This window comes from Heterodontus francisci, chromosome X, assembly GCF_036365525.1.
Source record: "Heterodontus francisci isolate sHetFra1 chromosome X, sHetFra1.hap1, whole genome shotgun sequence".
NCBI classification, from domain to species: Eukaryota; Metazoa; Chordata; class Chondrichthyes; order Heterodontiformes; family Heterodontidae; genus Heterodontus; species Heterodontus francisci.
The window spans coordinates 4,387,845-4,413,345 of record NC_090421.1 but is presented as its reverse complement, the minus strand read 5'-3'; the positions used below and the strand labels follow the sequence as shown (position 1 = coordinate 4,413,345).

Genomic DNA, 25,501 nt, shown 5'->3' with positions numbered 1-25,501 from the left:
TGGAACATGCCCAGTGTCCTGGGATGAAACAGTTAAATGCAGTGACAAACTGGACAGATCCCTCCCCCAGATAATGTTGTCAGATTCAGAGTCCCCTATAAATACTTCATTCTGTGCAATTAAATTTGGGGGGAACGTTTGAGGAGTCAGGAGACAATTTCATCACTTTTTTATTTTCTTTTTTTTTAATAGTCTGCTTTTTGGAAGATCGGGAATGATGTGGGAGCTGAAATCTATCTCCTTTTGGAGGGCAGTCTTTGCAGAGTTTTTTGCCACTATGCTCTTCGTGTTTTTTGGATTGGGCTTTACCATGCGATGGTCTCCGGGCCCCATGAACGTGCTGCTGGTTTCTCTGGGTTTTGGCTTCGTCCTGGCTGCCCTAGTACAGGCGGTTGGACATGTCAGCGGGGCGCACCTCAATCCGGCCGTTACCTTCGCCTACCTGCTGGGGGCGCAGCTGAGCATATTCCGCTGTGTAATGTACATAGTAGCTCAGCTCCTGGGGGCAGTGGCGGGGGCAGCTGTGCTGTATGGGGTCACCCCTCCCTCGGTACGGGGCAACCTGGGGCTCAACACGGTAAATATGTTAGCAAACATGCACTTATGAAGAGAAAAAACGTTAAAATATGAATCTGTACAAACTAAAACCTTACTTTGAAAACAAATATTAAAATGGTAAGAAAAATGGTAAATGTCCTGGAAAATCAATATATGAAAATAGTAACGAGAGGCGATCAATAAATATAACTGGTGTAAACGTGTAGAAATCAAAAATATGACTTTTAAAAGTTTTCTTTATTGAAATAACGGGCTTGAGATCTGAAATATTTTGGAGAATGGATTGAGGTAACTAACACATTTTTAAAAGTATTAAGGATGTGAGACACATTCATCGAAAAACTATACAATGAAACCAAACTGTTGCAAAAATTAAATTTTATCTATTTGACGACTTAATGTTTGAAAGAAAAATATATTTGGAACTCTATTAAAACGTTTTTGAAATAATAAATGCAAAGGCGTTTAATATACTTTTAATAATTATATTTTGACTTACATAGGAAGATAAACAAAGCATCGTAGTGTAATATTCCAGCCGATGTAATAAAAACGTGGATGTGGAAATTAATGTAGTAACTGCAGCGACAGTAACACAGTGAACAAGCCCGGTAAACTGGCACTTCAAAATCTTTCAAAACTAATATGTCATGTGCGAGGATGGAAAATGCTGAAAACTTGCTCCGTTGACTTTTCAAACCTCTCATTTAAACGGGATTATTACACTTTAAATATATATTTATTTAGTCTACGGAGTCAAAGCAATGAATGTTTACTGGCTGACTGTGCACACAGTATCGCCGCGTTTGAAGGTGGTGAACCCCTGAGTAAAAAGGATGAACGAAGGGAACGCGGGAATTGCTACTTTTGAGAACCTAGTCAAGAAGCTTCCGAATTCTGAGTCAGTCTAAACTTTGGGATTTAAACATTCGTCCAAAGTTCGAATCCAGAGGTAACCAAGAAAATTGGAAGGGGGGGGGGGCGTTACCCACCAATGGGAATTACAGGAAATAAAGTAAAAGGTTTTGATCACAAAATGGAAATAAATCATTTCGGATTTTAAAAGTTCCCCATTTCCCGAAAACCTGTAAAACACTGCAATAATTGTCTGACACCGGCTCAAAGGGCAGATCTGATACCCTTGACAAACCAATTCGAAGTAACACCTCATTTTTTAAATGTAGTAATATTTATCAATGGTTCGATCTTTAAGGATATTTACAGTACTCAATTCAACTATAATTTAAGATTAACTAAAAACTATAATGCGGAACAAGAGTCCGGGATTTCTCTGTGTGGAGCTCCTTGACTGGTTGATCCCGTTTAATTGAGCGATGAAAATACTTTGGCATTTACTATAAACTATAAAAGTCAGGTACTATAAACAAGGTGAAAATGGAGAGAACTGTAAACTGAAGCATGGGGTTAATGGAAGGGTTATTGTCTTGTCTTCGGTTAGACTTCGGTTTCTTTTTCTGTTCTCATTTTAAGTCTGCCACTTTTGGTGTATATCAAGACAGAAGTGACCGTTTATTTCGGAAACTATATTTAAAAACCTAGGTTGTGAGACCCCCCCCCCTTCCACGTTTCTATGATGCAGTCTCACAGGGGTCGTCTTTGTATGGAATGCAGTACAACTCCATGTGTGGCCAGTATTTAATGGGTTAAACCTTAAACGTGGACCCGATGCTCGCTTTGCTCTTTAAAAATTATTACTGAAATTAGGAACACTAGTCTTTCGTGATTGTTCTTTACAATGTAAGTTAAATATCTGGTGTGTTTTGAGTGGTTCGGAGATGGATATTTATTCGGATAATCCAAAATGGCAGCCTTAGCATACCCCATCAATTTGATAGATGTCCTTTTCCGTGTATGTCAAACGATAAATCATTTTAAAGGGAAGTCTTAATTTCTCTTTCAAGTCATATACAACATCATTGAATTTGTTCACTTGTGGTTTTGTTTGGAGTGTTTATTTTAAATAATGTAACCGCACCAGATAAAAGTAAATTCCTAAATAGAGACCTTGTGGGTTAAATCTGCCACTGCAGGGCCTGGACATTTTCAGGGTCTTAGAAATATATCCAACGGTTTATGAAACCCTTCAGCCTGCTTGAGATATTAGCAAGTGTGACAGGGAGCTTTCCATGTTGTATGCACTTGTTCTTGTAAATTATTGGAGTTCAAAATGGAAAATAAAGTTTTTTTAAAAAAAAGAGGCAAAAGCAAAGCGTCACTCAGCTGTGCTCGTTCTGGAGATACAGCTGACTGAGTTAAAAAGCTCCCTTTATAGTGTACGTATTTGCACTGCTCGCTGAAGTGATTCTGATATGGCCCTGGGGTCTGCAAGGGGTACTGCTGCCCTAGGACCTTTAAAGTTCAGTGACATGGTCGTGGTGAACAGATGCCAGTAGTCACAAGTAAATATTCTTTGTGCCTGGTGGAGGTATGTGGAAAAAACTGGCAACCACCCCCGCCCCATCCCTTCTCTCTAATGTAACAGACCGGTATTAAAGCTTCAGGTGAATTTTCGTGTTTGGAGCTCTGAACACTCCCAAAATGATTTCAGAGTGCAAACTTCAATATCCCAGTCTGGCATCAAGCCTAAAAACGATGTTAGGTATTTTGTCAAGGTTTGGAGCACGAATTATATGGTTCGGTCAGTTTGTCGAGATGCTGGTATCGCGATCGGAATAACTCGGGAAAAGCTCAAACCGTTTCAGATGGAACTACATTTTGTCCACCCTTTGCAGCGCTACAAAGCAAGTGTACAGGCACTGCAAACGGACCATCAGTGTTCTAGCATATCAACTGCTTTCTCCAGGAAAATATTTACTGGTCAGAAACGAATAACTGATTGGCAGTTACCGTCTTTAGCACCTGCCCTTGATTTATCTCAGAATAAAGGCTGCAATATGAATAGGGTCTCTACCTGGTCAAGGTGAACAAGGGCAATGTGTGTAATTCAGGTCAGTGATTTCATACTGTGGACGCACGCGGTAAAAAGTAACAACTCACTTGTAAATGCTATGGCTAATGTACGTCTCAGTGTCAATTACGGTATATGTACAGTATAGATGAACAAATCCCATGCCACTATTTGAAAAGTACAGTTCTCCTTGTGATCTGGGCAACATTCCATTCTCAACCAACACTACCAAAAATACAAGGAAGAACAGGTCACTAATCTCATTGGTGTTTGTGGAATCTTGCTGTGTGCAAATTACCACCAAAAACAAACTACCTCATTGCGGTTTATGCGTTGTTGCTGTGCGCAAAACACCAAAGCAGACCAACTAGTCACTGATCTCATTGCTGCGCGTGGGGTCTTGCTGTGCGCAAAACGCCACTGAAACAGACTTGATGGTCATTGATCTACTTTCTGTTTGTGGGATCTGGCTGTACGCAAAACACCATCAAAGCAATCTAGCTCGTCACTGATCTCATTGCTGCTCCTGGGATCTTGCTGTGCGCAAACAGCGCTAAAACAGACTAGGGTGCTCATTGAGCTGACTTGATTGTGGGATCTTGCTGTGCGCAAACAGCGCTAAAACAGACTAGGGTGCTCATTGAGCTGACTTGATTGTGGGATCTTGCTGTGCGCAAACAGCGCTAAAACAGACTAGGGTGCTCATTGAGCTGACTTGATTGTGGGATCTTGCTGTGCGCAAAACGCCACTGAAACAGACTTGATGGTTATTGATCTACTTTCTGTTTGTGGGATCTGGCTGTACGCAAAACACCATCAAAGCAATCTAGCTCGTCACTGGTCTCATTGCTGCTCCTGGGATCTTGCTGTGCGCAAACAGCGCTAAAACAGACCAGGGTGCTCATTGAGCTGACTTGTTTGTGGGATCTTGCTGTGCGCAAACAGCGCTAAAACAGACCAGGGTGCTCATTGAGCTGACTCGTTTGTGGGATCTTGCTGTGCGCAAACACCGCTAAAACAGACTAGGGCGCTCATAGATCTCATTATTGTTTATTGGATCCTGCTGTGCGCAAAACACCAAAGCAGGCTAGCTGTTGGTTGGTCTCTGATTTTGGGATCTTGCTGTGCACAAACCACCACCAAAACCGATTAAGTACTCGTTGCTCTGATTTCTGTTTGTGGGATTTTACTGTGCGCTAAATACCACCAAAGCAGACTAGCTGATCATTGGTCTCATTGCTGTTTGTGGGATCTTGCTGTGTGCAAACCACTGCCAAAAATAGATCATCGATCGCATTGCTTTGTGGGACCTTGATGTGTACGAAATTGCTGCTGCATTTATCTACGTACTAAGTCAATTGACTTTAGAATACTTCATTGTATATGAAGCAGAGATATATCTGTAAGACATGATAAGGCACTAGGTAAATACAAGAGTCTCTTTTAAAAGAAGCAGTTTAATCACATCAGATATTACCTTTCAGTGATATACCATAAGAGTGCGTATTTAAGATATTTCAGGTTTTGATTTTGGTGGCGCTAAGCGTTGAATATTTGAGGATTGAAACTGTAAACTGATTCAAATAATTATTGCCAGTCTTTCTTGACGACTGGGAATAATGGGTGGAGCTTCTCGCCTTCTCCACTCCCCAGGATTCACATTACCCTTCCTTCAGCTGACTGCTTTCCTTTCAGATAGCACAGACACACACGTCTTCAAAGAATTGGACGCATAATTCACTACTTGTGCGTCAACAATCAAGACATAATCCAGAACAGCAAGCCAGAGCTCAATGTATAACCTGTCCTGGCAAGGATTAAATGTGCAATTGACCATTAGCCCACCAAGGACTGGATACAAAATCCGCCGCCAGCTTGCCAGGGCTCAGTTGAATATTTTACCACTAGGCTGTACAGGAGCCGATGCATAATCCATCACTAGGTCACTAGGACTTGGACACCTCCTACAAGATCACTGAAAATTAATTGAAATTCATTTTTTTCTAGGATCAAACACATAGTTCAGCAACAAACTTGTAGGATCCCTACTAGATTTAATGACTGTAAACAGGTCAATTCTCCAAAACACCTCCAAATTTGAAAAGTTAAAACGAAATAACAGTAACACATTAAAATACTATTTAGTTTTTAGTTCCAACCGTAAGCTGCAGCTGCAAGCGTTACAAATAATAATGTACTTTGCCCTTCTATGCAGACCCATCAACTGCTGTGATAGAACATGGGAAATTACACGTTGTTTCTTGGCTTGTGTATTATCATGATGCATTCAGATCAACATCGTTTGAAGTAAAGCAAATCTAGATATTTATTACTGAGCCTGAAGTATCTCACTCAACTGTAAACATGGCCCCATCTACCTGTTCTGGTGGTTCAAGTGGATGCTAAAGATTCCATGGCTCTATTCAAAAATCAGGGAGTTCCCGACATCCTATCCAGCATTCTTCCTCAACCAACTCCAACCAAAACTGATTAATTGATCATTCATCACATTGTTGCTGGTGGGATCTTGCTGTACACATTTGCTTGCATAATAAGTCACGGGACTTCAAAGTAGGTCACTGTATGTGAAGTAGTTTGAGTTTTTTTGAGAGACATAATAAAGCACTAGAAAAATTTAAGTCTTTATGTTCATATATATTTGCATCACTCTGGATTTCCACTTCAACTTGGCGTTGATTCCTGCCATGAACTGCTCACCATAGCAAAGCATTTGTTAGGATAAAGCGTCTTAATGATGAGTTACGAAGTGTCTCGGTCCTCAGATGTGTACATCAGTCAAGAAAACATATATACACAAGAAATATACACAAATGAGGTGGGTCTCGTAAAAATGGAATAACATTGCTGTATGATAACATGTACAGTAAGCTTATGATAGGCATAAGTGTTAGTTTATACACTGTAACATAGTGTGCACATGCAATGAGAACCATATATGCCTGAGTAATTCATCTTCTGACCATCTGTTTTTTTTCCAAACAATAGTGTTTTTTGTTTTATTTCCTATTCTTAAAATGTTGTACATTGTAGAATGCACAAGAGAATAAGGAGTTGGGTACATTATCGTGAAGAATAATTAGAGTCATGGTGGACCTTTGATATCCAATGAAGAAAAATGTGAATTTTTAGCACATGATTAGAAAACAATGCAACTTTTCCTCAAAAATATTTTGTTGGACTATATGGGTAAATGGGAATTAGGTGGTGACTGGGATTTCATAGAGGACAGATATTTAAAAAATTAAGTTTAAAAGTTTTTAGATATTTGACCAAATTTCATTGTGATTATGATTTAATTCTAGGATGTTTAAGTCTCCTATATGCTTAAGAAAACCCATGTTTATCGTGTAATACATTATTCCAGTGTTAAGTTCACAGGCATAGATTTTTCTTGACAGTTGTGGAAGGAGATCATAATCCAATTCTCTTCATGATGGGAGGTAGGTTAAAGCATTACTTTTTAATTATTTAACTTCCCCCCCCCCCCCAAATACGGCTTCCTTCCCCCTGAAATCATCCCATTAGCTGCAAGGGTCCTATTTGAAACATGGGCAGTCTCAATCCAAATCCACGTGAACATGGTTCCACAACTCTAGTTTAGCAGAAGCTGCCATTCTCACACAGAGAGGCCGTGCAAAAGTAGTGTATGGAAAACGAAAAAAATACAATTGGTGTATTACATGGTGCTCTTTTGAGCTTGAAGGTTGAAGCATACTGTTAGGGGAAAAAGTAGAGCGCTTTGGTTTTACCCAGATGTTTGTTACTGACTAGTTCTAAAAGTGGAACAGTTCCATTCTATCCAGCACTGACATCCCTCAACTTGATAAGCACTAAAATTCACCAAAAATAATTCTCAGCCCAATGGACAGGTTGCTTACTCTTGTTTAATGGCTGTTTGATTTACAAAGGAGGGGCGAGAATGAAACGTTATGGAGATTGGAAAAGAACAACTGAGTGAGCTCGACTCCAGTGTTCAGATTGTACTCATTGAGTTATTTTGTTAATTGATTGTTTGGTTCCTGAAGTAATGACACTTTGTCAGATCCAGTAATGGTTGCTCACTGTCACTTTTCTAAAGTGTGCACTCATTTCTGTCATGTAGCATCCACAAAATGTTAAAGTGCCTGTGGTTTCAGATGAATTTCAAACTCCAGAATGAGCTCACCCCAGGTACAAAAGGAAGAGGGTGAGGGTGTAGAATTTTATTGGTCTGTGATTCATTGATTTTGTCAGTAGGCAAAAGTATTGAGACATCTGCAAATATTCCCCTCTATATTCATTTTCTGGTCTGTTATGATTTTCCATTTCTCTTTATTCTTTAGCTGCATGCTGGAGTGGGTCTTGGCCAGGGTACAGCTGTGGAGATATTCCTTACTCTTCAGTTCGTTCTCTGTATTTTTGCCACAACAGACATTCGCAGAAATGGATTTATGGGCTCAGCAGCTGTCATCATTGGTTTTTCCCTCACAGTGGGTCACTTCTTTGGGGTAAGTCTGCAAATTCCTATCTCAACTTTACCAGAAGGACTAGATTTTAAAACAAACAGCAGAGTCAACTCTGGACAAAAAGGTAATGAGCACTCTCCTAACATCATACTTGCTAAATGCCAGGTTTTGTGTGGTACTGATCCATACAGACCAATAAGATGCCCAGTGTGTACTGAGTTAGCTTATCTTGGTGGGGCACAACTGAGGCACTAAAATTGGATGTCCCCCAGATGAGAAAGGGGAAATAAATTACCCAGAGCTCATGCTCTTGAACACTAGTCAACGACTCCTACTGGAAATACACACATATGAACATCAAGCAAAGACAGGTATCGCATTCAGGTGGCCATTATACTTGTGTCAGCCTCTTTAGAGCAATTTAATTGATTTTTACTGCATCAATCCAAATCCCAATTCTGTCTCATTGAAAATTTTGCCCACGATTATACACATCAGAATGATAAATAAGCTTGGGCGAGTCTATGAGTGCAAAAGGCACACGGGGTTGATTTTCCACTTGCTTCACCTGGCATTAATGGGGCAGTAACAGCACAAAAATGAGGTCAGGAGCTTTAATGCCCTGTTAACACTGGCAATGTGGCTGGCTCAATTGTAAAAGGAACCTACCGCCAGTGTCCAAAGTGCCTGCCTATTTCAGGTGATAAGCCCCCTTTCATAAGGAACTCGGGCCCCTGATTTCCATTTTTGGTAGTAACTGGTCGGAGCCACGCAGGGCAAGCTTCGGCCAGTTCCACAGGTTCTTGGGATGTGGGCGTCGCTGGTAAGACCAGTATTTATTGTCCAGCCCTAATTGCCCTCGAGAAGGTGATGGTGAGCCGCCTTCTTGAACCACCACAGTCCATGTGGTGTAGGTACACCCACAATGCTTTCTGTAGTGGCTTGATACAACTGAATGGCTTGCTTGGCTATTTCAGAGGGCAGTTAAGAGTCAACCACTGTGGGTCTGGAGTCGCATGTAGGCCAGACCGGGTAAGGACAACAGATTTTCTCCCCTGAAGGACTTTAGTGAACCAGATGGGTTTTTAATAATCATCATGAAACTACTGGATTGTTATAATGAGACTAGCGTTTTATTCCAGATATAATCAATTGAATTCAAATACCCACAGCATTAGTCCAAGCTTCTGGATTACTAGTCCAGTAACGTTACCACTATGCTAGCCATCCCTAATACCAGACTATCTTCTGTTTTCTCCAGCTGTATTACACAGGATGTGGAATGAACCCAGCCCGGTCCTTTGCACCAGCAGTGCTCACTAGAAACTTCGGAAATCACTGGGTAAGAATAACTGAATTCAACTAAAATACAGGGGGCAGCTGAACAAAGAACACTTGCTTAAAAAAATGAAAACATGAAAGGCTGTTATAAAATGCAACAAAACTGTTTCAATCACCAGTTACTTAACTGGAATACACTGAGTTAGGAACCATGGGGATTTTTGTACCCCAAGAACTCTGCAAAGTAAGTTACCCATCACTCTAATCTATGACCAAGAATTCCTCAAATACAGCTCAGTGAGTTTAAGATTATTACAACGGGGACCAGTATGTATCTGATTTTATATTCAATTGTGAAGCTCTTTTAAAGGTCGCACAGTGTAATTGCTGTGGTTTAGAGAATACATCAGTTCAGAAACTTAAAGTTCTATAATCCTAGTTATGAGCAAGCTATTCCCCTTCTAAATAAAGTTTATGGTTTTTAAGCATATTCTTGATTCCCAAGTTATCACTAATTTAAAAGGCTAAATTGCCTCCACCTGGGCCCGAAGCTTCTAAAGAGGGATTTATGTTTTAAGTAAAAAGCAAAATTGTCCATAATTCAGCAGAAGTTGTCATTTAGAGAATTCATAAGGAAGGCTGTCATGAGAAATGGAAAAATCTCACTGGAGCATTAGGGGGTACTCTTGAAGTTGGTCTGGCTGAAGGTAACCTTATTTGTTCACTAACTTTAAAAAATATCTAAATAAATTCTAAAGCAGTGAAAAAGAAAGATGGATTTTACTGTAGAAACTGCAATGTGTAAGCATTCTTCAATCCTGAAACAAGCAGACACTGAGGGAAGTCAGAAAATCTTACTGTGTCTGGGTGAGAGAAGGAACAAGGAATTGTCCTGGTTTTCACAGCCACTTCTTTTCAATGTTCTACCCAGCTGATGCAGTTACACAGACTTTACATGCCAGTGTTGTACTGTGCCAAACTTGTGTAAAATATATTAAAAATGCTTAACTCGGTGACTACTAAACCATCAGATCAGTAAGTTCTGTGGTTCAAGCCAAGTTAGCTGATTGTAAACAGCCAGGGCATCAAGCATCTTCAAGCTAGTGATGAAAAAAAATTAATCCAGGATTTCTGCTAATCACAACAAGTGACCCTTGTGGGAAAGCGTACATGTACATATGTTGGATGAGAACAGGATCTGACTTGTCTGTGATGCTTCCATGGTACAATAGCCTGCTACCATTATTGTCTAGGCTTACATACAAAGATAGCTACTTGTGCGAGGTACTGGTGGGATGTCAGCATTTATGGAACTATACCCTAGCTCAGTCATAGGCTTTAAGAAAGTAAAATATTGAGGGAAAGTGCTCAATTCTGATTAGATAATACTATTTGTATATCAACGTTATTTCTTTATTTTTGCAGGTGTACTGGGTAGGTCCTCTGATAGGAGGTGCTATAGCAGCACTGCTGTACGATTTTATCCTATTCCCCAGGATGAGAGGTCTCTCAGAGAGATTGGCTATTCTTAAAGGAGCTCATCCCCCAGAAGCTGAGGGACAACCAGAACCTAGGAGTGATCCCATCGAACTCAAAACACAAGCCTTATAAAAATAGTTTTTAAGAAAGGAGTTTACAACACAACTATCCTATCATCACCAAGTGACATTGTGAAATTTACTCTCTTGTTACTGAAGGTGTGCTTGAAAGAATATGAATGCTGTTAATGTCCCTGAGCAGGGAATTATAGAACAGAGGCTATATCTACAATTATTGTACAGACAGGAAGGTATCTGGGGAAAAAAGCAAATGAAGATTAATTACTCAAATTTGTTCCTAGGATTCTTCAAATTCAGGGTCTGAATGTAATAATCCACTCATTAATTGGCAAAAGAAATCCTATTTTGAAATGGGATCTCATCATGAGCTTACTTGGCTATGCTTTACAACAGTTACATTAAATTTATAACCTTTTTAAAAATGTTTGTTAATTATAGAATCCTATGTTTGAAATATCATCTAATGGGTTGTTTTGATGGAACAAGAACATTAGTGTTTTTTTTTGAAGTCTTTAAGTTCATGAAAAATGTAAACAAGTTTATTAGTGAAGACTGAAAGTCAAATACAGCTGGTTCAATCTACTATTTTGAAGTAGGATGGATTTTTATGAACATTCTTTCAACTTGCTTTTTTAAAATGCATCCCCCCCCCCCAAAACCTGATTCACCAACATGAATAGGATGCTAACTTTGAAAAATTAATAAGGAAAAATGTAAAAGGGCGAAATCATCATATTGGGGAATTTTGCTAATAAACCAGTTTCTTGGAAAATCTTTCTTCCTGGCCAATAGATCATATTACAGCCAGTGTTTGGTCACTTGTGGCGCAATTTCAACCCCTCTCCTACCACGCCTAGTAATTTATAATAAATTATGTAACCTGCCAAAGTATCTTTTGCAAATGATTCCAACCCAGCATATAATGGTACCCTCACAAAACATGTACAAATTAGATTGTCTTGCAAGGCCACATAGCTCCTTTAAGATGATTATAAAAAGGCAGCAAAATGGTTGTGACTAGGACGATAATCTTTTAGTACATGAAAAGTATATACAACAATCTGACATTATCATCCTATTGTTATTTTTGCAAAACAAAGTGCAATGCTAAGAACTTCAGTATTTAAAACATTTATTTGAATTTGCTACTTTTGTCTTGCCTACGCATTAGCTCATTTTGGGCATGTTCCCTCATTTTTAGTATCACATCATCATTAGGCTTGAGAGTTGTGAGGAGCTGAAATTTGAATATGGATTTCTTAACCACAGAAAAATGTTATGACACAGGCAACATTTGCTGCTGCACTCATTTGAAAATGGACAGATTGGTGTCTGAACTGACCTAAATTTGGAAACTACAACACTGGTTACATCATGTCTAACACCCTCACTACTCTCAGAAAGTCAGTACTGTTTGACATAATCAAATGAAAACAATAGAAATAGAAGGAAACAAATACATAATTTTACACCCCCTTCATTATGAACAAAACATAATTATGAAAATTCGTAGCTAGGAATGAGCAGTTGTGTCTTTAGATTTTAAGATTTGAAGAGTTGAGGCCAAATTTTTGATGGTTTTAGAATGCCGATGCAAGTTAAGGACAAGTTCTGAATGATCATCACCATTTATAAAACTCTCAAGTATATTAATTAATAATGCTCCATTGTAAAAAAATGTAAACAAAGTTTCATCAAATCTGCCAACAAATCATTCACTACTCATTTGTAGGGTTGTTTGAATTTCAGCTTCATGCTTGGTATACCAGGAAACAGATATGTAACTGTATCAGTTCATTGGGGGCAACCGCAACAACAGTACCTCAGCATTTTCTGTGTAAAGTATTCAAGCCCAAACAAAACCAGTGCACAATACTGCAAATAAAAAGTAAAGTGATCTGTTCATACAATATTTTCTGTTGTTGATCCTATTTTTTAAATCCCAGACTAAAATCTAACAAGCTTTGAAAATGGAGTATGCACAATACCAGCATTGTTGGGAATTTAGTGCTGGATCATTGGGCTCCCAATCCTGAGAGTTACAACTCCGAATCCCACTCTAACATACAAACTCATATGTCCTCATTGGGCAAGTTCTATCACTTCTTGCTGAGGCTGCTAGTTGAGACTCTTGCATGATGTTCAAGCATTTTGCAAGTTGGAGGCAGGGATGAATATTTCTACCTCACAAAGTGCCCCTCCTGTGAGCCAATCACTGGGACAGCACTGATGGCACCCATGAAGTAGCCCAGACCTTTATAACCTCTTGATTGAAGTAAAAAGCAGCAGTGTGAGGCAGAAGGAAGTAGGGAGAGGAAAGAAATACATTATAATAGCTCTGATTAGTGTCCATATTTACACTCCACATTATATTGTGCTGAACCCAATAGTGTCAATTCCACCAATAAATCTATGCATTTTGTCCCCTATTATGAATTCCTTGGGCTAGAGTGAACGCTTTTTTCAGTTAGCAATCAGGGGAATATTTAAACAAATTTTAGAGTTAGAGTTAATCAGCATTACTACAAGCGCTTTTATCTGTTACATACCTCTGGATTTGCACATGTGGATTTCTTACAAGCTGTGTGAGATTTGTGCTTTGTGGTGAGGTTATAGGAAGTTGCTTTTAGAAGGACGAATACTGGCCTCATTCATTTTGGAATGAAGGTGTCTTCCCCACATCCCACCCCCAGTAACCCCAGTCAACTTAAATAAATCAATTCAACACTATCACTGTTACTGGGATGAGTTCTTGTATTCATGGGCAAACAGTTTGGACTTTTCTTGCCCCTTTGCGAACAACTCCTCGAGTGTAGTCATTTTGGTCTTTTCAACCTAACTTTTTTTGAATTGGGAGTGATGCTACAATTGTTTACAGTGCATTTTTGATGTATCATTAAGGCAATATATTTTTAATGAACACATTCTGAAAAGTGGCAGTGTTACTCTAATGTAAGTTTACATTGATTCTGATTAAATTTATTGAAGTCACAGCACATCAAATGGAGGTAGACTTAAAATGGCAAGTGAAATAGAACTCTTTGCTCATTCTTAAAGTCAAGTGCTCAGTAATTAGGGATCCAGGATGCCTCCTTACCTCAAAATTTGCACTGTATTGATAATGCTTTAACCATTTAAGAGAGTCAGTCATTTGAATTTCCTTAAATTGCTCAATGCTTAAACTTAACTTTTCAATCTTTGCAGATTGCTTTAGAAGGGAATGTATTTTGTTCAAAGGCACCACCTCTGGAGGTGTTTCAATATGGCCCACTTATTGAAAAACCTGCAGTTTTGACTCTAAAATAGTATGTCTATTTTTTTAAAAACATATTGGGACTGATAACGACTTAAACTGTTCAAATATCCCACTATAATTATTTGTTTTCTCGTCTTCTCCAGCAAGATGTCAAAGGAGCGAGAAGCCTAGAGAAATATTAAACAGACTATACAGATTTGCTGAAATTTTCGTGAGCTATGTACGAAAGGTGGTTAATGAGATGCTGCTATAGAACTTCCTTGTCCAACCCAGCACTTGGAAAATAATTTGGCAATTAATTCGATTGTGTTGCCTGTAGTGAATGTGGAACATTATTAAATTCAAGCCCAAGTTAAATTTATAGTATGGGATTTTTGAGTCTTATTTTACTCTTTTATTGCCTGCTTTAAAAAAAAAACCTGCTCACAAACATCTCTTATCCATTATTACTAAAGTGACCAAAATGGATTCCTTTCTACAAGTTACAGAAACACAATACCAACTCTTTATAAACACCACACAATTATGTATGTACAAGGCTTTACAATCTATATTACTTTGTTTTTTTTTAGTTGTTACTATAGAAAGTTAATGTAAAGGTTAAAACCGCCTTCATGTTTACCAGTGTTTGTAACTTCTAGACATCAGACAAAAAGGATTTAAAAAATCCTACACAACTTGAATTGTGGCATTTTTCCTTTTGTGGCAAGTGGACCAGTGAAGTGACTTCTATTTGACCCACTTCAGATGCCAACCCACAATTAGATTTAGGAAGTCCAAAGTCTACAATGGCTTTAGCCAAAATACAAAAATTGATTTGCACCAAATCCTCAAGATCAACTGATTTTTTTTATTCCTCATTGGGTGCTACCTTTCTCTCCTCTTCCACACACTACACAATTTCCCAGCCTAAAGGGTAGGCAAACAGGTGACCTGCTGTGATTTGTGCATCTTACTTTGTAACCAAGTGCTGGAATCCAGGGTAACCTGTCCTCAGATTTCTCTCTCTGCCAAGAGATTCTTCAAGAAAGTACAATCAAGATCCATATTCCTGCCACTCCAATTCACTGAGCAACTACACTAACCCATGACTCCACCACATTGCTAAAATCTTACAGTGGCACCAGGTTACAATATTGTCCTTTTATCTCTGGCTCCATGATTTGAATCCATTTTGAAGGGATTCAGATCTATTTTCTAGTTTGGGATGTAGGGGAAGAATCCCAAGTGAAACAAATCCAGCCAGTATCAATCCAGTTCCTTGTATCAATAGGCCAAAGCACAAAGATGCTTAGAATGCCACACAAATAAGAATGTCTGGTGCTGGAAATGAAAATGTGACACTGGTACAGTACAGCCTATGTTTATAAGGTTGGGAATTGAGGCACATTGTTGGGATAGAGTGGAGGGATCATTCTCCTGCATCTGGCCTATGCTCTAGCTGAGTGTAAATGGATAAATTGTTACATCTTGATCAATGCACTGCCTCCTTGAAACCAGCTACGAGGAAGTGCAGGACACTCGATTACCAGGGTTCTTCCTTGTAGGAATGTAGTTGCCCTTCACTATCTACTGGAAACAATACAGTATATTATGTGCCATGCCACTTAATTTTTTTTTAATGTCTATCCTTACCAGAAAAGTTTATTTTCATCAAGCAGGTGAATAACAGAAAAGTCATCCAATAGCACACTTGGCTCCTTCTCAACAATAACTTGCATTTATATAGCACCTTTAATGTAGTAAAGTGTCCCAATGCACTTCACAGGAGTGTGATTAAACAAAATTTAATTCAAGTCAAATCTGCATCTCAACAGAAAGTCAGACTTACCTGTGTTCAGACACAACAAGCACAGTCAACTATTCCTTCAATAAAACAGCGTTACTTAAAGTCGCTTTTTTGCAACTTTAAAACGAAAAATAGACTTTTCACCAACTATTTTAATGTGTGTGTCAAAAATAAATGAGGGCTGGACAGGAAGCTTACTCTTAAATTAAAATGTTCTTTATTGTTCTACATTTGACAGGATTCCATACAAATAAATGCAGAGATTTTTATCTCATTTTAAACAAAGTATACACTTGGACTGTATAAGTTCTACTGTCCTGGAAACCTGTATCAGTTGAAACATTAATCTACTGTTTGGAAGAATATTCGAAGGGTAATCACATTTTTAAAAAAATGTCAAACACACCATAGCAAACAATATGTACAATATATATATATATATATTAATCCTTTCAATTTACAGCAGGATGCTGTTTGCAGCACTGGTTGTCCATTTTGTTGATACTATTCAAAATATTGAGCCAAGTGTAAGAATGTCAAAATAGTCTGTGCTTTGGTTCTTACCCCTCACAGATCAACTGATTTGGAAGTGGTAGAATAATAATTGACAAATTAGCATTTCACGTACTGGAAGTCAGAATTGGAAAGGACACAAATGCAGTTCAGATTGTGGAATAGTGTTAATGTGATGACTTGCCTCCTTCTGATGCAGTATCTGGTTTCAGCTTGGCACCTCCCGAGTGTGGCACAACAGAGAGCAGGAACTTGAAATAAAAACAGAAACTGCTGGAAACACTCAGCAGGTCAGGCAGCATCTGTGGAGAAAGGGAGGTAGGATTAATGTCTCAGGTCTTTGACCCTTCATTAGAAGTGAAAGTTGTTACAGAACAACTTAAGAGGAACAGAACCAGGGAAAAGAAGGTGGGGAGGGAAAAAAAAACACACACATACACAAGAAAAACAATTAACTGTAAACCAGTGGAGGCCAGGAATAATTGACAGCAATTATAATGATGTAAGATAAAAGGAGAAAATAATGAGAAAAAAACAGAGGAACAAAAGATGTCGCCGAGACCCAAAGAATGCATGAATGATTACAGCAGAATAGTAGAAGGGAAGCATGGAAAATCTGGCAAATTGGAGAAGGTTCCAGTGGCCCAGGCGTGTTGTAGAAGAAAATGGCAGGTAACCGAAGGGATGCAGACCACCCCGCTGGCTGTGTATCGACAGGGGATTCCCCCTCTCAAATACATGCCTCCCTCATTCCTGGAAGCACCATTCTAACCATCCTAAATTATCAGCACTGTCGTCAGAGGGAAAATACGGATGGTGGTTCAGGTATGAAGTTGTTAAAGTCAATGTTAAGGCCAGAGGGCTGTAAAGTGCCGAGTAGAAAGATGAGGTGCTGTTCCTCAAGCTTGCATTGAGCTTCATTGGAACACTGCAAAAGGTCAAGTACAGAGAGGTCAGAGTGGGAGTAGGATAGAGAATGCAAGTGACAAACGACCGGCAGCTCAGGATCATACCTGTGTGAAGAAATGAGGTGTCCCGCAAAGCGATGACCCAAACTGCATTAGGTCTCCCCAGCATTGTGACAATTGCATCATGAGCGGCAAAGAAGGTCTACCAAGTTGGAAGAAGTACAAGTAAATCACTGTCTCACCCAGAAAGGACCCTGGTCAGTGGTGTGGGATGAGGTGAAAGGGCAGGTGTTACATCTCTTGCACTTGCAAGGGAAGCTGAATGGATTTTAAACAGTGCTAGAGCTGTGGACCAGGGTGTCACGGAGTGAATGGTCCCTCTGGAATTCTGAAAGTGGAGGGGAGGGGCAAGATGTGTTTGGTGGTAGTGGAAGTAGTGGAGGCTGATCCATCAAATGCCAAGGTTGGTGAGGTGGAAGATGAGGACAAGGGGGAACCTGTAACAGTCCTGGGAGGAGCGAAGTGCAGGAATAGGATAAATTCGGTTTGAGGACCATGGAAGAAAATCTTTGGCTGAGACAAACGGAGAACATTCTGGAAGCTGTGATGTGGTAGATGGCATCATCAGAGTAGATGAAACAAAGACAGAGAAATTGGATGAGAAGAAGTGTAATTGAGGTAGCTGTGGATTTGTAGATATCAGTGGACAGTCTATCCCCAGAGATGGCGATAGAGAAGTTCAGGCAGGGAAGGGAAGAGTCAAAGATTGACCATGTAAAAGGTAAGGCGTGGGTGGATGTTAGAAGCAAAATTAATTAAACTTTCCGGCTCAGGCAGGAACAGGAAGCAGCTAACAGTCATCTACATACTGAAAGAAAAGATATCGGAGGGAACTGGAGCACGACTGGAACAAATAATGCTCAATACATGATACAAAAAGGCTGTCATAGCGAGGACCCATGCAGGTTCCCATAATGACGCCTTTTACTGGAAGGTAGTTAAGTGGAGTTACAATAAATATTCAACCAGGTAGAGGAAGGTGGAGGTGGATGGTGACTGGTTGGGCCACCGGAAAAGGAGTGGAGGGCCCCCCTAGTGAGGATGCCTTGAGATAAGTAACTTAATTGGTGATGGATTACAGGTCCCTGCACTCTGTGGCACAGCTCTCTGATGCTGCAACATATTGCACCACTCACAGAAATTTGTGAAAAACACATGCTCAAAAAAATTAATTTGTAAGTTTTACATTAATTTTTTTTTTTTTACAAGGATGTTAAACCACTTTTATCCAGGCTCAGGGACTTCATGACAACCATTAGAAACTTTTGTAAAAATGTTTTATCATAGAAAAGAGTACAGTCAAGTGCCACATAGGCAAAACAAAAACAAGACAACAAGCACTAATTACAGGCTTAATGCATGTCTGGGGTTCATTGTCACGTCAGGATATTTTATTCAGAATTACATATCCGTATTTGAGCTGTTGGTCTTTACATTCCAAAGTTGTCTATGACTAGCAAGGGTTAATATGATTCTTGACTATCTATAAGCAAACTATAAACTTAATTGGTTCATAATGACAATTTAGTAAAAGAATTCTCACTTTACACACAGGGCAAAATATCCAAATAGCTGATACTGGAGCCAAATACTTCTTTATAAAATGGTTTTCCATAAACAAAATATAAAAATTTTCATTAATAATGACAGCGATATTACATTCAAAATGAAGATAGTCTGCGAGGAATCAAAAAGTCAAATCTTCAGATATGATGCAGTATAAACAAAATGATTATAAATTGCAATTTGATCCTGACTTATCCAGTACCAACACAACGATTCCTGTTTTATGCAAATTTGTCACATTCAGACACGTTACATACGACAGGATTCCATTGCACATTGTAAATAAGCATTATTCACTCATCTATGTCAATCTAATAACTAAAAAACAGACTAGTTTGAACATTCCTTGAATATAGTGTAATATCTAGTATTCGCACTAACTGCTGACATCACCAAGACATGGTATTAGTTTGCGATACATTACTGTACTGTCTGGTCCCCAGAGCTCTTTGTGAAGAGGCAGTTCGCATTATTAGATCAAAATCAAAAATAATCTGGGACTTCCTTTTGGTTTTGAAGGGCTCTTGAATATTCATGGTTTGACAAGTATAAACTATATACACAATACTGTAATTGGGTAAATTTCAGTCACAGGGAATCCAGGAAGTTCATAACTGTAGCATGAAGAAAGAGGAATTGCAGGGAAAGGATACCAGTGAAATGAAATGAAAATTTCCCCCCTCCCCCCCCCAACCCACAAAATATAAATTGTGGCACCGTGGCTAAAGAGCTATTACAAGTAGAGTAGAATTTTCAGTTATGTGGATTACATTGAAAACACTGCAAATAAAAACACATTTACTCAATTAAACTTCTTTCAATTGTGCAAGATTAGACCATTGGTGCTAATTTCCAGATCCCACAAGAACCTGACAAACATCACATGCAGATTTCAAAAGACTAACAGCTACTATATACAAGTTGTAGACAAAGTTAACAGAAAAACAACAATTGAGGTTGAATGTCCTCAATAACTAGCTGATTAAATAGCACAAGTATAACCAACTTTAGGGTTCCATGTCACAGCCACCCCTTTAAAAATGAGCACCTGAATCAATGAAACTGAATAGCCACACAGTTACATCGGGGGCTTTATCAGTGAATACAAAAAGCCTATTTCATCACTGACACTGCTAATTGTGTTGGAAGATCATTTCGGAAAAGCTTGAAGAAAATGCAGACAAATCAATCAGCTGGTCATGTGGGTTTACGAAAGATTTGCACAGGGTTTTTAAAAATGGATCGGAACATTGGACATAAAATCCCAATAGATTTTACCCTAATTTTCTGTAGTATTCTACTGATCCTGGTTACGGACTCCCAAGACTTAAATCAATATTAAACACAGAGTGTTCAAAATGCCTTTAAAAGATCTTTTCTGGTTTGAAGCCAGCTGGCCAGCAAAACGCAAGCCCCATTTCCAATGGAGTTGGTAACAGGTCGCTTTGAAAAAAGGAAGAAAGATAGTCAACATGAATGTTCATGTACTCAATCTGTTATAACTTGGCTCAGCATACTTCAAAGGCAGCGTGCAAACACTTCCATTCTGGTCCCAAATAAGTCAGCGGTTAAGCTGTCTTAGGTGTAAAGTATCTTTTTAATCGAACAGTTTACACATTTCTTGTATTTGTATACAAATTACAATATTTGGTGTGAAAATATGCATTCCATTTCAACAAGGATTTGCAAAAGGTTTGCATTTCCTGTGTTGCTGACCCAAACTGCATGCAGAGCAACCATCGCTGGCATTTGTTCTTTGACCACTTTTATCCAACCCCACTCTTGGTTTTCCTTACTGTCATTACTGCCGGTTTCAAGCAAACAGAAAATTCCTTTGTTTTATTTTGGTGAATTCACAGCTCAAGATAAATGACATCAGGGCATCAAGCAGTGACAGGCTAGATGCAGAGTAATGCTCCCTCTACTATGGCTTGGCTTCAAGCTTAAAAGAGCACCCCGACAGAATCTGTGTAAACCTCACTCCCTTCCCATTTCTTCCAGCAAACTGGCCAGAGTAAGACTGCCACTTTTGTGTTGTAGACTGGTGCCCAGCCAAAACTGAATTCAGATTCCTTAAACGCAGTTCATGCATCATCTTGCAGCTGGCAAACAGTGAAGATTTTAATCCCATCAGCGTGGCTAGATTTAAACAAACTCTTATGTTACACACTGGGCATCCAATGCTCCAAGAATGACAAAGTTGAAAGTACACTTTAGGTTCATTCATAAATAAAATCATTGTAATGGCTTCCAAGTTAATTAGACACTTTGGTAAAGCAAGTAACTCCAAAATTGTAAGGATTAAATTGTAATATCTGGATGGTTTATAAGTTTTAAAAAGTACTTGTATTTATATAGTGCTCCATCACATCATCAAAACATCCCAAAAAGATTCACCCAGAGAACTACTTTTTGGAGTGCAGTGACCATTATCTGGGAGAATGCAGCATTCAGCGCCAGCAACATCCACAAAAAAAATTTCACATTTTTTTTGCTCATTAATGCCAGGAAAATTTATAATGTCATATGCTATGAAATTTTATTTTTGCGTCAGGAATGCGAATAGCCACGCATGGGAGATAAAGAAGAGTTGGCTTGAAAATTTTGCGCAGCACCACGACCCAGTGACTCATTTATTCTAAACACAAAACTTTTTAGAAGAAAATGTTCCTGTGTCACGTGCAGCTTTTACGTTATGTTAGGCAATGGGTTTACAAAAGCTGGTGAGCCAAGCACTATAACAGGAGGGGGTTAAACAAGTATTGAGAGAACATATAATGGACTGAGGAGGAATAGCTTAGGTGCAAATAGAATTAAAGGCTGGGTTAGAATCCTACTTAGCTTTGGCATGCATATTTTTGCAACATGTCATGGGAAGCAACATAGGAACACAGAACCTTTTCTAAAGCCTTGATGTAACTCTCATCTCAAGGCTCCTCAGTGAGGAATGGCGGTTATCCTCATACTCTGTGATGCAATTGGATATGTAACCATTGGAGTAGTGGCATGGCTTATGGTGATTCCTGGCAGTGCTTGTGCAATTGATACTGCCACTGGCGCAACAGAGACAGCTACTGGGGCCATGGAAACTGGAGGTGCCATCCCCTGGGCAATGGTCTGGGCAAGCGCCGCAGGCAGAGAAGCGATCTCAGGATTAAGATGCTGTGCTGTTGGTGCAGCATTGGTAGGTGGTGCAGCAGAGGCCCCAGCAGTTGCCACTAGGTCTTGCTGGGTGACAGGTCGCGGTTGAAGTGCTTGGCTGCTCAAAGTGGTGTGAGTCTGCGCTATACCGTGGTTGTAATTGGTGATTGCGCCCACACTTGGTGCTGCCAGCGTTTGCTCCGTCGCTGTGGGAGTGGAGGTCAGCGTCACCACTTTGGTTTGGTTGCGGAAGTGTGCATTTTGCTCCAAAAGTACCTCATTAGTTGCCATCAAATTTGAGATCTGTTTTTTGAGTTCCTCAACACGCTTTCGAAGCATCAGATTCTCCTCCTCTAGAAACCGATAGTCAACTGGACGTGAATTTGGGATATTAAAATCATAAGTTTCAAATCGCAAGCCATCAACTCTTCTCCTCTTTAGAACATGGTCGTAGTCACTATAGCGATCAGTGTCATAGAGGTCATCGAATGGATCATAGCGACGCACTACAGGAGAAAGCACTTGGTCTCGTGACAATCTCTCCAAAGTTCTGTTTTCATACTCGTATTCATCACGTTTTAAGTGCCGGAATTTACACTTAGATCCTCTTTGACAGTCACCTTTCAGGTAGTCTCGGCAGATTGGAACCTCACCTTTTTTAAAAGAGAGATCAGAAGGCGAAAGGCCAAGACCCATGGCCACTGTAAGGCGCAGGCGTGGGGGAAGCTCTCCTGACTTTTTGTAATGTTCCTCATCCTCCTTTGTCCCATGAATAAACTTGCAGTTGATGCGAGTGCACTCTTTGTTCTGATAGTCATGACAAAAGACAAATTCATTCTTTTTTACGCCCAAGTCGGACACCTCATTAATGTCAGGGTGGTAGAACTTGCAGCGCTTACCACGTTTGCAGACATTGCGCAGGAAGTCTCGGCAAATATCATCTGAACTGTGGCCAGCCTCGTCATTACCACTGTTAAATAAATTATCTTTATCCGGCATCTTCACAGACTATTTCTGTGCTTCTCAGCCACTGTACACAAAAACATCTGAAAAAGAAAATCAAGGTACGTCTTTACAGAGAAGGAGGAATTAATCCACAAACTAAGTGTCACTTGAACTACTGCATTTTGTACTAAGCAAGCTGAGCGCTGACTGTGGTGGGAATGATAAGGGTTTCCAAATTTGTGTGTCTGACATCAGCAACAAATATTACTAGGTTAGTTGCACCACAGGTTAGACATGCTTCCCCACAATTTGTCTTCACTACAACTTCAGAAAACTACCTCCCACTGTACCAGTGTCACACTTTCATTTTCCCAATCATTGATCCTTGGGGAATGATGAGTGCTAATTTGAACTAAATTATAGGTTGCTTTGTGCTCTTGATTTATGTTCATCTAGAGCTTGTTTGAAATTTGCCAAAGTTATTTAATTTTGGATATCACCACCAGCAGAGAAGAGAGAACATTCACTTCATCAGTCTGGGATACATTAAACAACTGCACCAATATGTAGGTCGATATAACATTTTGGAAAATAATATTTAGATTAAAGATTTTCAATGTGAATTACTTATCTGCGCCCAATGTTTTCAAAAGTATCAGAAAGCAAGTGACCACATGGTCTTTTCACACACCTCCAAATACTGCTAATAGAGGTACGGGGGAAGGTGTATGTTCTTTTCAGCCAAGGAATAATTTCTGGTATTGGGATGGGAGAAAACTGAAATAAGGAATTAAAAATAAGACTAGCTGACTCACAGACCAAGGCTAAAACTTATCTGCTTGATTGGAATTAATTTGATGACAATGGCCCTTAGCACCCCAGGCTAAAATAAGAAAACAAAAACAAAATAGCCAGAGTTCCCACTTCTGATTTGAAGTCTGTGACCTCTGCTGGATGTCTGTGGATGTTGGGTGCACATAGGCCAGGATCAGATATGATGCCACCCCTAGTAAAATAGCTTGCCAATAATTATTATCCAGACTCACAAACAAAGAATGCCCACTACTTGGGAAAGATAATACATATAGAACTGTACCCCAGGAAAAGAGTCAGCGGGAAAGAATTGAGTGGGATTCAAAGTTTGCAATCACAATTAACAAGCGTTAACCTAAAGAAACAGAAAAGTTAAAGCATCATAGAACTAGAAAAACAATGAGATGACACACAAGAAAGTGAAAGGATGAAAATGGAGAGTAATTGGGAGAACAAGACCAGACATATACTTTTGCCAGGAATCTCCATTTGAAAAAAAAATGGTTGATAAAAATGACAACCTTTGGCATTATTTTTATTTTCTGGTGTATCTGTTTGTCAAAATAATGAATGCCTTTGATATTTAGTAAGGAACTGACTTGAAGCCCCAACTGGACAGTCAGGGAACTGAACAGACAAGATTATTAAAGCACTCTGGGTGTCAAATATCTTTTGTAATGCTTTTCTTTATTTTTTCTCAAAGTGGTATTGACGGTGAAGCTCTTTCCCCCGTTTATGATAGTAACCCAGAAAGCTAAAAGTAATTAAATTATCATTGTATCTGGGCCAGTAACACAGATCCCTTACTCCACTGATCACAAACTGGTTACCATTAACAAAAAGTGGCATCAGTAAACCTCCATATCTCCACAGACATTGGGATCATGACAACTGAAGTAGATGTGTAAAACATTTAAAGAGTAAACTGTACTGCATTGAGGGAAAGATTTGCAAATTGAAAATATTTTGAATTATTCCACCACCTCATTCAATAGTGAGGAAAATTGCTATTTTCAAAAAGTTGAAGTACATTTACTTGCGAAAAGCTGATTCTGCAGACAAGATACATCAAGCATATTCACTATTAAGTTAGTGAAACTGAAAATATTTTATTATAAAAAAAGAAACACAATCCTTAGTTTTATATCTAGAGGTATAGAATACAAAAGCAAGGAGATGTTCAACTCGGACAAGACCTTAGTCAGGCTGCAGCTGGAGTATTGGGTGTAGTTTTCAGTGCCCCATTTTAGGAAGGATATAAAAGCAACAAAGATGCAGTGTAAATTCACTAGGATGTTACCAGGGATGAGGGGCTGCAGTTGTGATGAGACTTGAGAAGTTAAGACATTCTTTTCACTGGAGCAGAGAAGGTTGATGGGCAACCTGATAGGATGCCTTCAAGATTATGATAAAGGTAAATGATGATTGATTACCATCTCACTGACCAGTGGAAACAATGAGAGGCCATAAATTTAAGATCACAAAAAGAAATGAGAGTGGTTTGAAATATATTTCGACACAGAGGGCGATTAGGATGTGGAATTCTCTGCCATAAACCATTGTTGAAGCAGAGTCCATAAATTATTTTTTAAAAAGGAATTAGGTAGCTGCCTGAAGAGGAATATTAAAAGGATAAGGGGAGCAAACAGGAGGGTGAGATAAGCTTAGGTGACTTGTGGAGAAAAACCATAAACACAGACCTGGTGTCTCAAATCTT

General features: G+C 39.2%; 2 protein-coding genes across 6 annotated transcripts in view; one reads left to right on the top strand and one right to left on the bottom strand.

The window, feature by feature from the left end:
- LOC137358625 (zinc finger CCCH domain-containing protein 10-like) overlaps positions 1 to 25,501 on the bottom strand; it is a 105,839-nt gene that overhangs the window by 63,580 nt on the left and 16,758 nt on the right. For 3 of the 5 annotated variants that reach the window (XM_068024717.1, XM_068024716.1, XM_068024718.1), the window contains one exon: positions 16,042 to 23,072. In XM_068024717.1, the coding sequence (XP_067880818.1) occupies positions 21,823 to 23,025 (1,203 nt within the window). In that variant the 5' untranslated portion in view covers positions 23,026 to 23,072 and the 3' untranslated portion in view covers positions 16,042 to 21,822. Of the gene's footprint in view, positions 1 to 16,041; positions 23,073 to 25,501 lie in introns of those variants that run through there. The other 2 variants (XR_010971253.1, XR_010971254.1) reach the window with 2 other exon arrangements.
- Positions 215 to 14,375, top strand: LOC137358735 (lens fiber major intrinsic protein-like). The gene is made up of 4 exons (XM_068025009.1): positions 215 to 577; positions 7,831 to 7,995; positions 9,215 to 9,295; positions 10,660 to 14,375. The coding sequence occupies exons 1-4, from the start codon at positions 215 to 217 to the stop codon at positions 10,843 to 10,845; spliced, it is 795 nt and encodes a 264-aa protein (XP_067881110.1). The 3' UTR covers positions 10,846 to 14,375.

Coding starts and splice junctions, on each gene's coding strand:
- LOC137358735 (XM_068025009.1), top strand. CDS start 215: ATGATGTGGGAGCTGAAATCTATCTCCTTTTGGAGGGCAGTCTTTGCA. Junction 7,996..9,214: donor CAGTGGGTCACTTCTTTGGG/GTAAGTCTGCAA, acceptor TGTTTTCTCCAG/CTGTATTACACAGGATGTGG. Junction 9,296..10,659: donor GAAACTTCGGAAATCACTGG/GTAAGAATAACT, acceptor TTATTTTTGCAG/GTGTACTGGGTAGGTCCTCT.